General features: G+C 44.0%; 1 protein-coding gene across 5 annotated transcripts in view; it reads right to left on the bottom strand.

Annotated features, from left to right (window-relative positions):
- fubp3 (far upstream element (FUSE) binding protein 3) overlaps positions 1–12,512 on the bottom strand; it is a 127,297-nt gene that overhangs the window by 17,189 nt on the left and 97,596 nt on the right. For 3 of the 5 annotated variants that reach the window (XM_080212434.1, XM_080212437.1, XM_080212435.1), the window contains one exon: positions 8,774–8,842. The exons of the other annotated variants lie outside the window; for them this stretch is intronic. In XM_080212434.1, coding sequence (XP_080068560.1) covers positions 8,774–8,842 — 69 coding nt within the window. The remainder of the gene's footprint in view (positions 1–8,773; positions 8,843–12,512) is intronic. 5 annotated transcript variants of the gene reach the window in all.

The following is a 12,512-nucleotide window of genomic DNA, read 5'->3' as shown; positions in this document are numbered from 1 at the left end:
AGATGCCTCTCCAATCTAATATTTTCTTGCACATACTTGGTCTATATCCCTCTATTTCCTGCCTATTCATAAGAACTGGGAGCAGAAGTAGGTCATCTGACCCCTCAAGCCTGCTCCGCCATTCAATAAGATCAAGGCTGACCTTTTTGTGGACTCAGCTCCACTCACCCGTCCGCTCACCATAACTCTTAATTCCTTTATTGTTCAAAAATTTATCTATCCAGATCCCTCTTGAATATTGCTATAGAATCTGCTTCCACCACCTTTTCCGACAGTGCGTTCCAGTCATTCACCACTCTGATAAAAAAAAACTTGCCCCTTACATCTTTTTAAACTTTTCCCCTCTCACTCTCAACCTATGCCCCCGAGTAATTGATCCTTTGACCTTGGGAAAAGATTGACAGTCCACTCTGCCCAAGTCTGTCAATCTTGTAAACCTCTATCAGGTCCCTCCTCATCCTCTGACACTCCAATGAAAACAATCCAAGTTTTTTCAACCTTTCTTCATAGGCTACATTCTCCAAACCAGCCAACATTTTGGTAAATCTCTTCTGCACCCTTTCCAATGCATCAACATCCTTCCGACAGTCTGGTGACCAAAATGCACCTAACCTCCTCTTATGCAGCTGTAACATGATTTTCCAATTCCTATACTCAACACCCTAACCAATGAAGACCAGCATGCTGTACGCTTTCTCGACCACCTTGTCCATCTGATGTTGCTACCTTCAGGGAACTGTGGATTTGCATGCCTCAATCCCTCTATGCTAATATTTCTAAAAGTTCTACCATTTACTATATACCTTCCTTCTGCACCTTCCATATCAAATCACCTCACATTTGCTATCTTTGAGCCCAAGTCTCCAGCCAATTTAAATCCTGCTGCATCCTCTGACAATCCTCCTTACTATCTGCTATTTGTATCATCTGCAAATTTACTAATCAGACCACCTACGTTTTCCTCCACACCATTTATATATATTACAAACACAGGCCCCAGCACTGATCCTTGTGGAACACTGCTTGTCACAGACCTCCAGTTAGAAAAGTACCCTTCCACTGCTACTCTTTGTTTTCTATGTCCAAGCCAGTTTTGTACCCATCTTATCAGCTCACCTCAGGTTCCATATGACTTCACCTTCTGCATCAGCCTGCCATAAAGAAGCTTATCGAAGGCTTTACTAAAGTCCACGTATACAACATCCACTGCCCTGCTCTGGTCAATTTTTCTTGTCACTTCCTCAAACAACTCAGATTTGTGAGATGTGACCTTCCCTTCACAAAAGCATGTTGCCTATTGCTAACAAGTCTATTCACTTTCTAGAATCTTCTCCAATAATTTCCCCACCACTGTTGTAAGGCTCATAGGCCTATAATTTCCTGGGTTGTCTGTTCTGCCCTTCGTAAACAGAGTAACAATGTTAGCTACTCTCCAATCCTCTGCTACATCATACGTGGATATAGGTCCCAGTCTATGTTGGGGAAGTTAAAATTGCCCATCACAACAACCCTGCTGTTTTTCACATCTTGCCATAATCTGGTGACATACTAGTTCCTCCACTTCTTCACGCTGGCTGTTGGGAGGTCTGCAATACAACCCCAACAATGTGACTGCACCGCTCCTACATTCTACCAATATGGCCTCACTGCATGGTCCCACCAAGGTGTCCTCCCTCTGTACAGCTGTGACATTCTCCCTAATCAATAAAGCAACACCCCCACGTCTTATGTCACCCTCTCTCTCATCTGAAGCACCTAAATCCTGGAATGCTAAGTTTCCAGACTTATCCTCCTTTCATCTAAGCCTCCGTATTTGCCACAATATCAGAGCTCCATGTAGTAATCCAAACTTTACCTGTCATTCCTCGTGTTAAAGAAAAAAACACATCTCAGACTACCTGTCCTGTCATGTTTTGTACACTCACTGTTTATTTCTCTTAGCCTTACCGGACTCATTCACCGAGTCATCCACAGTCTCTTTGGCCCTTTTTGATTTTTGTCTCTGGTTTCTCTGTCTTCCACTTTTTCCCCTACTGCCTTTTGTTTCTGTCCTTACGTTACTTTCCTCTGACTTCTTGCATCAGTTCCCATCCCCCTGCCACATCAGTGGAGCTAAATTCTGTACAAATGGGAATCTGTTCAACCTCTGTTGCCTATAGGCCAGATCAAAGGTCATCCCATCTTGTTATTGAACTACAGCATGTTCGAGGCTGAGCTCCAAGCCATTGTCAACACCGTTACGGAAGTGTACAAGAACACGGGTCTTACACTAAACATCCATAAGACAAAGGTCCTCCACTCACCACCAACACTGCCCCTGACTGTCAAAATCCATGATGATGCCATTAACAAGGCAGAAAACAACAAAGTTCAACACTGCCTTCAATGTGGCAGCGCAGCTTTTGCTCACGAGGAAGACAGTGTTTGAGGACCAGGACCTCAGACCCGACATTAAGCTGATGGTCTACAGAACAATAGTAATACCTGCCCTCCTATACGGCTCTGAGACGTGGAGTATGTATGGCAGGCACCTCAAAACCCTGAAGTACCACAGTGCTGCCTCTGCAAGATCCAGCAAATCCACTGGCAGGATCAGCACACCAATTGCAGTGTTCTCAGTCAGGCCAACAACCACAATGTTGAAGCATTGACCATTCAATCAGCTCCCCTGGGCAGGCCACATCGTCCACATGTCTGACATGAGACTCCTGAACAAGCACTTTACCTGGAGCTTTCACACAGGATGCAAGCCCCAGAAAGGCAGAGAGCACTCAGCCTCCTTGACAAATTGCACCATCCCCACCGACACCTGGGAATCACCGGTCCAAGGTGGAGGAATCACATCTGGGAAGGAGCTGAACGTCTCGAGCTTCATCACTGGGAGCAAGCTGAAGCCAAGTGTTGACAGCGAAAGGTGCGCGCGGCAACCTGGGCTCCCCACCCACCCACCCATTCCTCTAACTGCTGTCTGTCCCCTGTGTGACAGAGACTGTAGGTCATGCATTGGATTCCTTGGTCAACTGAACTAATTTCTAGAAGCAAATCATCCTCAGCTCTGAGGGACTGTCTGAGAAGTGGTGTAGGAGACAAAAAGCTGGTGTGATTTCTGAAGGGGATGAGAAGATAGTGACGCAGTGGAATAGTTTGAGAGAGAGAGAGCATTCAAACCTATGCATAGAGACCAGTAACAATTTACTTCCAAGTGGAATGGTGGCAATCAAGATTTCAAGAAGCAAAGGATTGATTTGGCGTTCTTCTACACTGGTGCTGCAACCAACATTTAAAGTGCCTTTTACAAGTCTTAATTTAAGGCTTCAGATGAAAATAATCATGGATCAACTGAAAGGAACTGCCACTTTGGAAGAAAGCTTGGAGGACCAAACAACTTGTAGTACAAAAGACATGCCAGTGGCATTTAATAACTTCCTAATAGCGAAATCAGGACCTTTCAATGAGAGAGAGAATGGTGGCTGCAGAAATGTTTGAATACATTTGGTTTCTTTCTGATTTGAGATGGCAGAATTGGGAGCACACAGGCTCAGAGGGAAAGAAATACATATAATTCCTGTCTCCAAAAAGATTTTCTTGCCTCTCAGTCAGACGTCATAAAATCCCTGCAGTGCAGAAGGAAGCTGTTCAGCCCATCAAACCTGCACTGACAACAATCCCATCCTGGCCCTATCTCCATAACTCCATGCATTTACCCTCTGACACTAAGGGCCAATTTAGCATGGTCAATCAACCTAACCTGCACATCTTTCAGCTGAGGGGGGGGGAACAGGAGCACCCAGAGGAAATCCACAAATACATGGGGAGAACGTGAAGACTCCACACAGACAGACACCCAAGGCCGTAAGTGAACCTGGGTCTCTGGCACTGTGAGGCAGCAGTGCTAACCCGTGTGTCACCATACTGCCTCATGCCAGCACTGAAGGCCATCACAGACTTTCCCTGAACATTTTGCAGCAGTCAGGAGATTGAAGTCATGCAATTGGAAAAATGCACCTTAAACAGACAAAGTTTAAAAATTGAGAAAGGGAAGAAAACTAATTGTGGATACAGATTGGATTGTATTAACAGTAACAGGAGGGCTAATTTACAGGTTCAAAGGGAAAAGGCTGCGATCTAAATAGTATAACTGATGACTAAATTGGACAGTTCTTTCAAAGAGAGCAGAGGCAACACTAATCCTTGTAATACTGACACACAAAAATTCTAATTACACTGCATATTGGATTGCTTTTATAAATACATTGTTTTCTGTAAAGCTTTACACAGCAGTCCATTTGAAATGATGCGCTTTCATTTCCAGCTTTGCTAAATCATTTATTTTGTATATATTAAAGGAACATTTCATTGACATTTTTGAAACTTAAATCTCAATTACTAAACAATTTAAGCTGCAAAAGAAAAGCTATTGTAATTATTTTTTTTGAAACAAACTGAGGTTCCTCTTTGCCCATGACTACTGTGACATTGGGCTATACAGACTGAGGAAAAGCCTCTCCCTCACTCTGATCCTTGGGTAAGAGGCCAAATGGCCTCCCCATGTACCGTTAGATTGTAAACGTAGGGATAGACCTCAGATTTTGTTCCCTTGCCCCTAATCTTATGTTGTGGATCAATTTCAAAAGGACTGATTTTTTTTATTTGATTTATTATTGTCATGTATTACCATGCAGTGAAAAGTATTGTTTCTTGCACACTACATAGACAAAGCATACCATTCATAGAGGAGGAGAGTGTGCAGAATGTTGTATTACAGTCAAAGCTAGAGCATAGAAAAAGATCAACTTAATGCAAGGTACGTTCATTCAAAAGTCTGACAGCAGCAGGGAAGAAGCTATTCCTGAGTCAGCTGGTACGTGACCTCAGACTTTATTAAGTTCTTCCCAATGGAAGAAGGTGGAAGAGAGAATGTCCAGGATACATGGAATCCTTAATTATGCTGGCAGCTTTGCTGAGGCAGTGGGAAGTGTAGACAAAGTCAGTGGACGGAAGGCTGGTTTGCGTGAAGGATTGGGCTACATTCACAACCTTTTGTAGTTCCTTGCGGTCTTACGCAGAGCAGAGCCATACCAAGCTATGATACAAGCAGAGAGAATCTACCATGTCACGGCCCAAGCACTGAACAGTGATGGCTAAGTGGATCATGGGATCTGCCACAATTAAACTAAATCCTAAACCACACTTCCAAGACGGGGAATATGAAAAGATGCTCAGGAGAGCAGGAAATTTGGTCACTCTCTCCCTTTCGCAACTGGGAAAGATGGTCAAATTATCACAATTCCAGTATTACCCAAGGGATCAAAGAAAGAGTGCTTTCCCTAATTGTTACAGTAGTCATGGTGGCACAGTGATTTGCACTGATGCCTCATATCGTCAGGGACCCAAGTTCGATTCCCGGCTTGGGTCACTGTCCGTGCAAAATCTGCATGTCCTCCCCATGTCTGCATGGGTTTCCTCAGGGTGCTCCAGTTTCTTCCCATAGTCCAAAAGATGTGCTGGTTAGGTGCACTGGCCATGCTAAATTCTCCCTCAGTGTATCCGAACATGTGCCAGAGTGTGGCGACGAGGGGATTTTCACTAACTACATTGTAGTGTTAATGTAAGCTGATTTGTAATACTAATAAATACTGTCACTGGTGTGAAGCTTAGTTGTTTGATTAAAAAACTTTGCAAGACCTTTTCTTTCACAACTCAAATTGCTTAGTAAGGTTTAAATTTCATAAGTGTCAGAGGGATACTTTAATATGCAAAGAATAAATCATTTCACAAAATTGAAAACAAAAGTGGGTCACTTCAATGGACTGCTACGTCTAAGAAACATAAAACTAGATTACATATTTTTTAAACCAATACACAGTCTACACTGTTTCAAATTGTTGAGTGAAAGGATTAGTTTTTAACCTGACTGGATAGGTACTTCATTTATCTACAGACACACACCACGCATATACAGACATTAAAAAAGGAATCCCATAATTTCAGAGAATTAAGTAGTCAAGGAATAAATCACATTGGCGCAAATTTATTACGTCCACTGTCAGCGAAGATCGAATCTGTCCTCATAACACACAAATAAATTGTTAAAATGTCTGATGGAAGCTCTTGATGCAGAAGTTAATTTGAAATGGCTCCAATTCCAGCTTTTAGTCTTCAAGTCTCTTTTATTCTGTGCATGTTCACAACAGGGCACTTCAAGAAGGTGGCTAGCATTTGGCCTTGGGGCACTGCAAGGCCATCTTAAATCAGTGACAGACAATATCAGCAGCCAGGAGATGGCACAAGTCACCAGCAGGCGTGGACCCCAGCAGCAACCACAAAAAACCCTCCACATCAATAGCTCAGGAATCCTTTTCCCTGCCTTTTAAAGCGTTTGCAATGCTGCTTTGACCCTGAAGGGCTTCTGTCCTTCATACAGGCATTAAAGAGGAGGGGGGGAGGGAAGGGAACCTTTAAACATAAAAGGCTGCAGAGGACAAGGGGAAAAAATCTGAGCGAGACTTGGCCGCAGTCATAGGACAAGACCCTTAAACGAAGGTCAGGACCAACTACAGGTTCCACCTGCTATAGACGACAAAAGATCCTTCATGCTTTTCCACTGCAGAACAGAACTCTAATATTCAACAAGTTATTGATTTGCAATTAATGAAGCACTAAATACGATGGCAACCATGTTTACAGTACGGAGAATGGGGTCACTTAAAACAAATCCACATTTCCCTGTAGAAAATTGGATTCTTGAGTCAGGATCATTCCCATATATTCCTAATAGTTCAAACAGAGAACTACCACAGCTTCCTAAATAAAGCAAACACAGCAGAGAGGCTTGGGATACATTCAGAAAGCATGTCAACATATACTCTCTGCTCATCAAAATCAATTTATAATTGATGGAGTCACTTTAAGCTAGTATGAAATTGTCCAAAGCTTGACACTAAGATATGCACCTCTATTTTAAATCTCTCCTCAGAAGCCAGTTCAAGTCTGCCTGATCATAACTGTTTACTATTCCATTAGCTGGTCACTGAATAAGCGTCTCAAACCAGCACCTCCAGGGATTTCTATATTCTACCTACGGCACCCAGTTACACAGCTTTGAACAGCCACACAAAGCCAGACAGCTGAACCACAAACCTCCAACGATCAAAATTATTAGTGGGAAAAGTGATTTAACGTGCATCCCTGCATCAACGCAGTCTTTCAATTCCTGCAATGAATTGGAGCTTTCCCTAGAATGGGAAAGATTAAGAGTTCTCGTGGGGTCAAGTTATCACGAGTTTTGATGAGGAAAATCTAGGAAAAAAACTTCCATTAGCTTTGCAGTAGGTAAATAAAGGGCACACATTTGAGATCACCAGTAAAAAGCGGAAGAGAGAGGGGAGAATCAATCTGCCTTTTATACAAAGGCTTTAGAAAACTGAATGCTCCAACACAAATAGGTGGAAATGAAATTAAAAGCTTCTGAAAAGAAAAATAAATGAAAAGGATGTGGGGAAAACAGCTGTAAGATTAGACCACAACTCCACCTCTTTTGCGGAGCTGACACAGTCATTAAGGACTCCTCCTGTGGTGTAAGCTGTCCGGTGCTTTCTATGTGCTGGATTTCAACACAAATAAAAACCATTGCTTCTGATCTTTGCCATTTTACCGAAAGCTAGAACAAGCTTAGGAAACAAACTACACAGCGGTTACAAAGATGCTCCCCCACAACCCCCTGGCTCCAGGTTTTTGAACTCTTGCCTCCTCTCCTTGTATTGCAAAATTGTTATTCTTACCCCATCCACTACTCCAGATGTCACATACATTCTGCTCAAAGCTGTCAGAACGGGTAGAGTATCTGATGGCTTTCTTAAAAAAAATGTTTAAATTTGACTGTTCTCTCGCCCACGTGATGGATTTAGCCAAAACCGACAAGCTCGTAGGGCATTAGCTTCAAAACACTGCTGTGTGCGGCTGCCAGCGCCGCTTTGATGGCAGATCAAAGTCAGTGAAAAGCCACAACCCTCGGAGACATCAAATTCCAGCCCAAGAAATTTTCTGACGCAATGCAACATATCACCACTGTCCACCGCCATCTTTTGGCCACAGGATGGGCAAGCAATACAGCACACTGTTTGCTGGTCCATACAGAGCTTCTCTGGATGGCCTGCTGCTGCAACATTGTTGTTAATCAGCCGTGCAACGTAAAGAAGGCAGATCCCACAGCAACCCATGTCCCCCTGTTTCATCACTTTATCAGAGCTGCTTCCCGTTGCAGTTTTGTAATAGGAACACACTATGGAGAAGCAGGAATGGCGCTCAACTCCTCTGCAATTTCCTGCACTGCATGTTCCTCTTTCAGTTGGTTTGACTGGGAGATCATTCCTGTACAGTTTCCTCCACACACTAAGAAAAAGTTAAAATTCAGCAGGCAGGTTACCTGTTCCAAAGCACTGCATATAAAAGCAATGCTGGTATTGTCCTGTGCAGGCTGTCACTCTACTGCCCAGAGAACCACTGAAGTTGAGAACTGTCAGCACAGTCAAGGGGAAGTTCAAATCAAAAGATTTTATGGGTTTAACTGACAGGGGGAAAGGGACAGACAGACAGAGACACAGAGAATGGAGAAGAGGGGAGGATGGGCAAGGGATATTTAGAAAGTAACAGAGTAGAAAAAAGGAGGGAATCAAATACTTCCCTATTCCATAAAACCTGCTTTCTGCAAATACCTTGCAGGAAGGCAACTCAAACGCCACTTACAAAATATCAGTCCAAGAAAAGTGCATACCAAGTATTTTGTAGTAATCCTCCCAGGCTTTGGAATAATCCATCTGACCAGTTTGACCACCATTCTGATCTGTGGGCAGGTTTAAAAAAGTTACATTTCACAAACTGATATAAAAGACATCATATTTTAAAAAAGGTCAGAGAAGCTCAGCACAGCTTCAGACCAGACTGATCTGATGCAGCGTAATGTGTAATTAGCAAAATGTTACACATGAATCGTCGGAATTACGAATCTTGACCTAACAAGATTTTGCTTGGGGACATCCCAGACAGTGCGCGCACACACACACGCACATTCCACCATTGCTATGCACAGTAAGTTTCTAGTTTAAAGCCTGGCATGATAGATTGCTCCTGAGCACTTCCAATCTCAGCCTAGTCACACAGGAGCGAGCAAGATCAGGCAGATAGCATGACAGGCTAAAGTTTATTCCAACAGCAGCACCAGCAAAAACCTGCACACTGGACCCCTTCCCTTACTTTGCATCATTCCCAATTATTTTTCCAGAATGGGGGACGGTTAGGAGAGAGAGACAGAGAGAGAAAAAGACAGTTTCTCTTTCCTACCATCAGAACATTTCCTTACTGTCCCTGATTGTATTACAAGGTGGCGCAATGTCTGAACAAATTCCAGTTGGCACTTTGAGGTTTTACCATACAGTCCAGGCGCGCGCGCACACACCCCACCCAGCTGTAGAATTTTACAATAAGATTAGGCAACCCAACAAATGAACTATCACTCTGCATGAGACAAAGAAATAGAGCTATAAAAACTGCCACTGAACACTGTACTGGGGTGAGGGAAAGTGGGTCCTGAATTTTGAGGAAGGGATGTAAAGGGCAAAAGAGAAAGTACAGTCTCACTGCAATCTGTAGGACCACACTTAAAATTATTTAGAAGCATCAACAGATATACCACCCTGAATTCTGGAACTATGCACCTTTGGAAGTGAATGACACTGAAAACATCTTGCCTTCAGTAGAAAGAGGTTCTTCAAGGTGGTCCACATAATGGATCAGGGAAATTATGACACACAAAACGTTTTGGACAGAACTTTAACAGACCAAACAAAGGTGGAAAAGACAACTATGAAATTCCCCACATAGAACCACAGAATCCCTACTGTGCAGAAAGAGGCCATTCAGCCCACTGAGTCTGCACCGACTCTCCAACACAGCATTTGACCCAGGCTCACCCCCGCTCCATCCCTGTAACCCCACATATTTATCCAGATAATCCCCCCCTATCCTGCACATCATTGGACACTACGGGTCAATTTATCATGGCGAAATCAACCCAACCTGCACATCTTTGGAGGAAAGAAGATCTGGAGGAAACCCACACAGACAGAGAGAAACTCCACACAGTGACCCAAGGCTGGAATTGAACCCAGGTCCCTGGCGCTGTGAGGCATCAGTACTAACCACTGTACCACCCATCCTTGGAGAAGTTGGGAGATTTTATTTTGGGGAGGTTATGGGGACAGGGGATGGTTGGGTTGAAGTTCAACTGACATTAATTTGAGAACACTCCATCTCAGTCACCCTATGAAACGTAACCTGCCACATGAATTAGCAAGCATCAACTACAAAGAATCACTCATGCCAATACCAAACTCCAGTCAAAAATATCCTCTACCCTTCAGAAATACTTAATTGGCCGTCAAGTGTTTTAAAGTGCAAGGTGCTCTTTAAATGCAAGTCTTTCTTTTCCTCCATCCTAACATCACAGTCCGTTATCAAAATATTGTACGATAAATGAGCTTTTGAACGAATTCAGAAATAAGCATTTGCAAAATTATCAAGTGTGGACATTGGTCAAGAGGTTAGTAGTTTGAGAGAAAAATATATTTTAAATGAAAAGTTAAGCAAAACTGTGCTAATGGCACCACAAGGGGCAATTCTTGAAAGAGAAAGCTACATTTAATGCAAAGGCTCACATTAAGTTTGAGCAGATGTCATGGTCATTTTGAAAGTACACACAATAGCAAACTGGTGCTCGAAGGTTATGTCACTGAATGAGCTTGGAATGAAATGATCCAGTTGGATCAGGATTTGCGGTGAAATCAAGGACTTAAAACAAAGCATTACAGCCTCTGCAAACACAGCTCAGTTAATGCCAGTTCACGACGGAACCCCATGTCATTAACATTGCACTCGATGCTTTCTGAAGTCCCGGAGCCTCTGCTCTTCCGCAGTTCTATGTGGTGACAGCTGATTTGTCAGCACGCGCTTAAACTCAATTGTGCAGTTCAGAGGCCATGTCACCTGTCAGTCCAGAATCACCAGATCTGATTGGTTCAAGTGTAGTTCACGCACCACTGCAAACCCATCAAACTGTGTTTGTTTTCAGCTGGTCACTGTTAGAACTGAGATAAACCACTTTGGCCAAAAAGTGAATTTTGAACGTTGAAAGGCAAGGGACAGAAAGGGATTGTGGTTTAATTAGAAGCGAATAAAACAATGCATTAGACTCCTTTCAAATGTAGGATAGTTTCATTATGTTCTATCCTATCTGGTTAACAAGCAACTATTGCTGATCGCCAGCTATAAGCAGCTCATCATGAAAAGCAACATACTGTACATATGTTTTGAGGGAAACAAATTATAGATCACTGATACTGTAATACTGCCAAAAGGTTTTCCTTATAATTCAAACACAAACTTGCCAATAACTTCGATTGCTCATCATACAACATCCCAAAATAGCCATTCTTCAACGCAACAGCCAAGAGATGGGCTTCACAACACTTTCCAATTTCCTGCAATGAACTACACAGCAAACTAGCCACATAATAAAAACATTTCATCTACAAACTGGGAGTTCAAATGCTGCAAAAAGGAGTATTTGGTGTTTGGATACTCTTAGTGTCTCGCCCCAGCAACACACAGTCTTAGGCCAGAAATAGCACGGACATTAACTCAAGAATCCACTTCAACCCCCAATCTCAGAAAACCATCCACTTAACTCCAATGTCGAAATTCTGATCCCTGTCAATGGTCATTGTCAACTACACACTAAATTAAACGTACGAACAGCAGTCACTAGAAATCTAATAAGTACACTGGAAATATACAGCAGTCCACAAGTATCTATAGAGTGGTTAGGTTAACATGGTGGGGCCCTTCAGGAGAAACAGGAATCAGAAGTTCTTAACAGGGTTGAACAAACATGGCAATATGGGGGGGAGGGGGGGAAGAGAGAGGAAGGGCGGGGGGGGGGAAGAGAGAGGAAGGGCGGGGGGGGAAGAGAGAGGAAGGGAGGGGGGGGAAGAGAGAGGAAGGGAGGGGGGGGAAGAGAGAGGAAGGGAGGGGGGGGAAGAGAGAGGAAGGGAGGGGGGGGAAGAGAGAGGAAGGGAGGGGGGGGAAGAGAGAGGAAGGGAGGGGGGGGAAGAGAGAGGAAGGGAGGGGGGGGAAGAGAGAGGAAGGGAGGGGGGGGAAGAGAGAGGAAGGGAGGGGGGGGAAGAGAGAGGAAGGGAGGGGGGGGAAGAGAGAGGAAGGGAGGGGGGGGAAGAGAGAGGAAGGGAGGGGGGGGAAGAGAGAGGAAGGGAGGGGGGGGAAGAGAGAGGAAGGGAGGGGGGGGAAGAGAGAGGAAGGGAGGGGGGGGAAGAGAGAGGAAGGGAGGGGGGGGAAGAGAGAGGAAGGGAGGGGGGGGAAGAGAGAGGAAGGGAGGGGGGGGAAGAGAGAGGAAGGGAGGGGGGGGGAAGAGAGAGGAAGGGAGGGGGGGGAAGAGAGAGGAA

This window comes from Carcharhinus amblyrhynchos, chromosome 25 (genome assembly GCF_965287045.1).
Source record: "Carcharhinus amblyrhynchos chromosome 25, sCarAmb.v2.hapA, whole genome shotgun sequence".
Classification (NCBI taxonomy): domain Eukaryota; kingdom Metazoa; phylum Chordata; class Chondrichthyes; order Carcharhiniformes; family Carcharhinidae; genus Carcharhinus; species Carcharhinus amblyrhynchos.
Note: the sequence above shows the minus strand (reverse complement) of the source record. Positions and strands in the feature narration are given on the sequence as shown.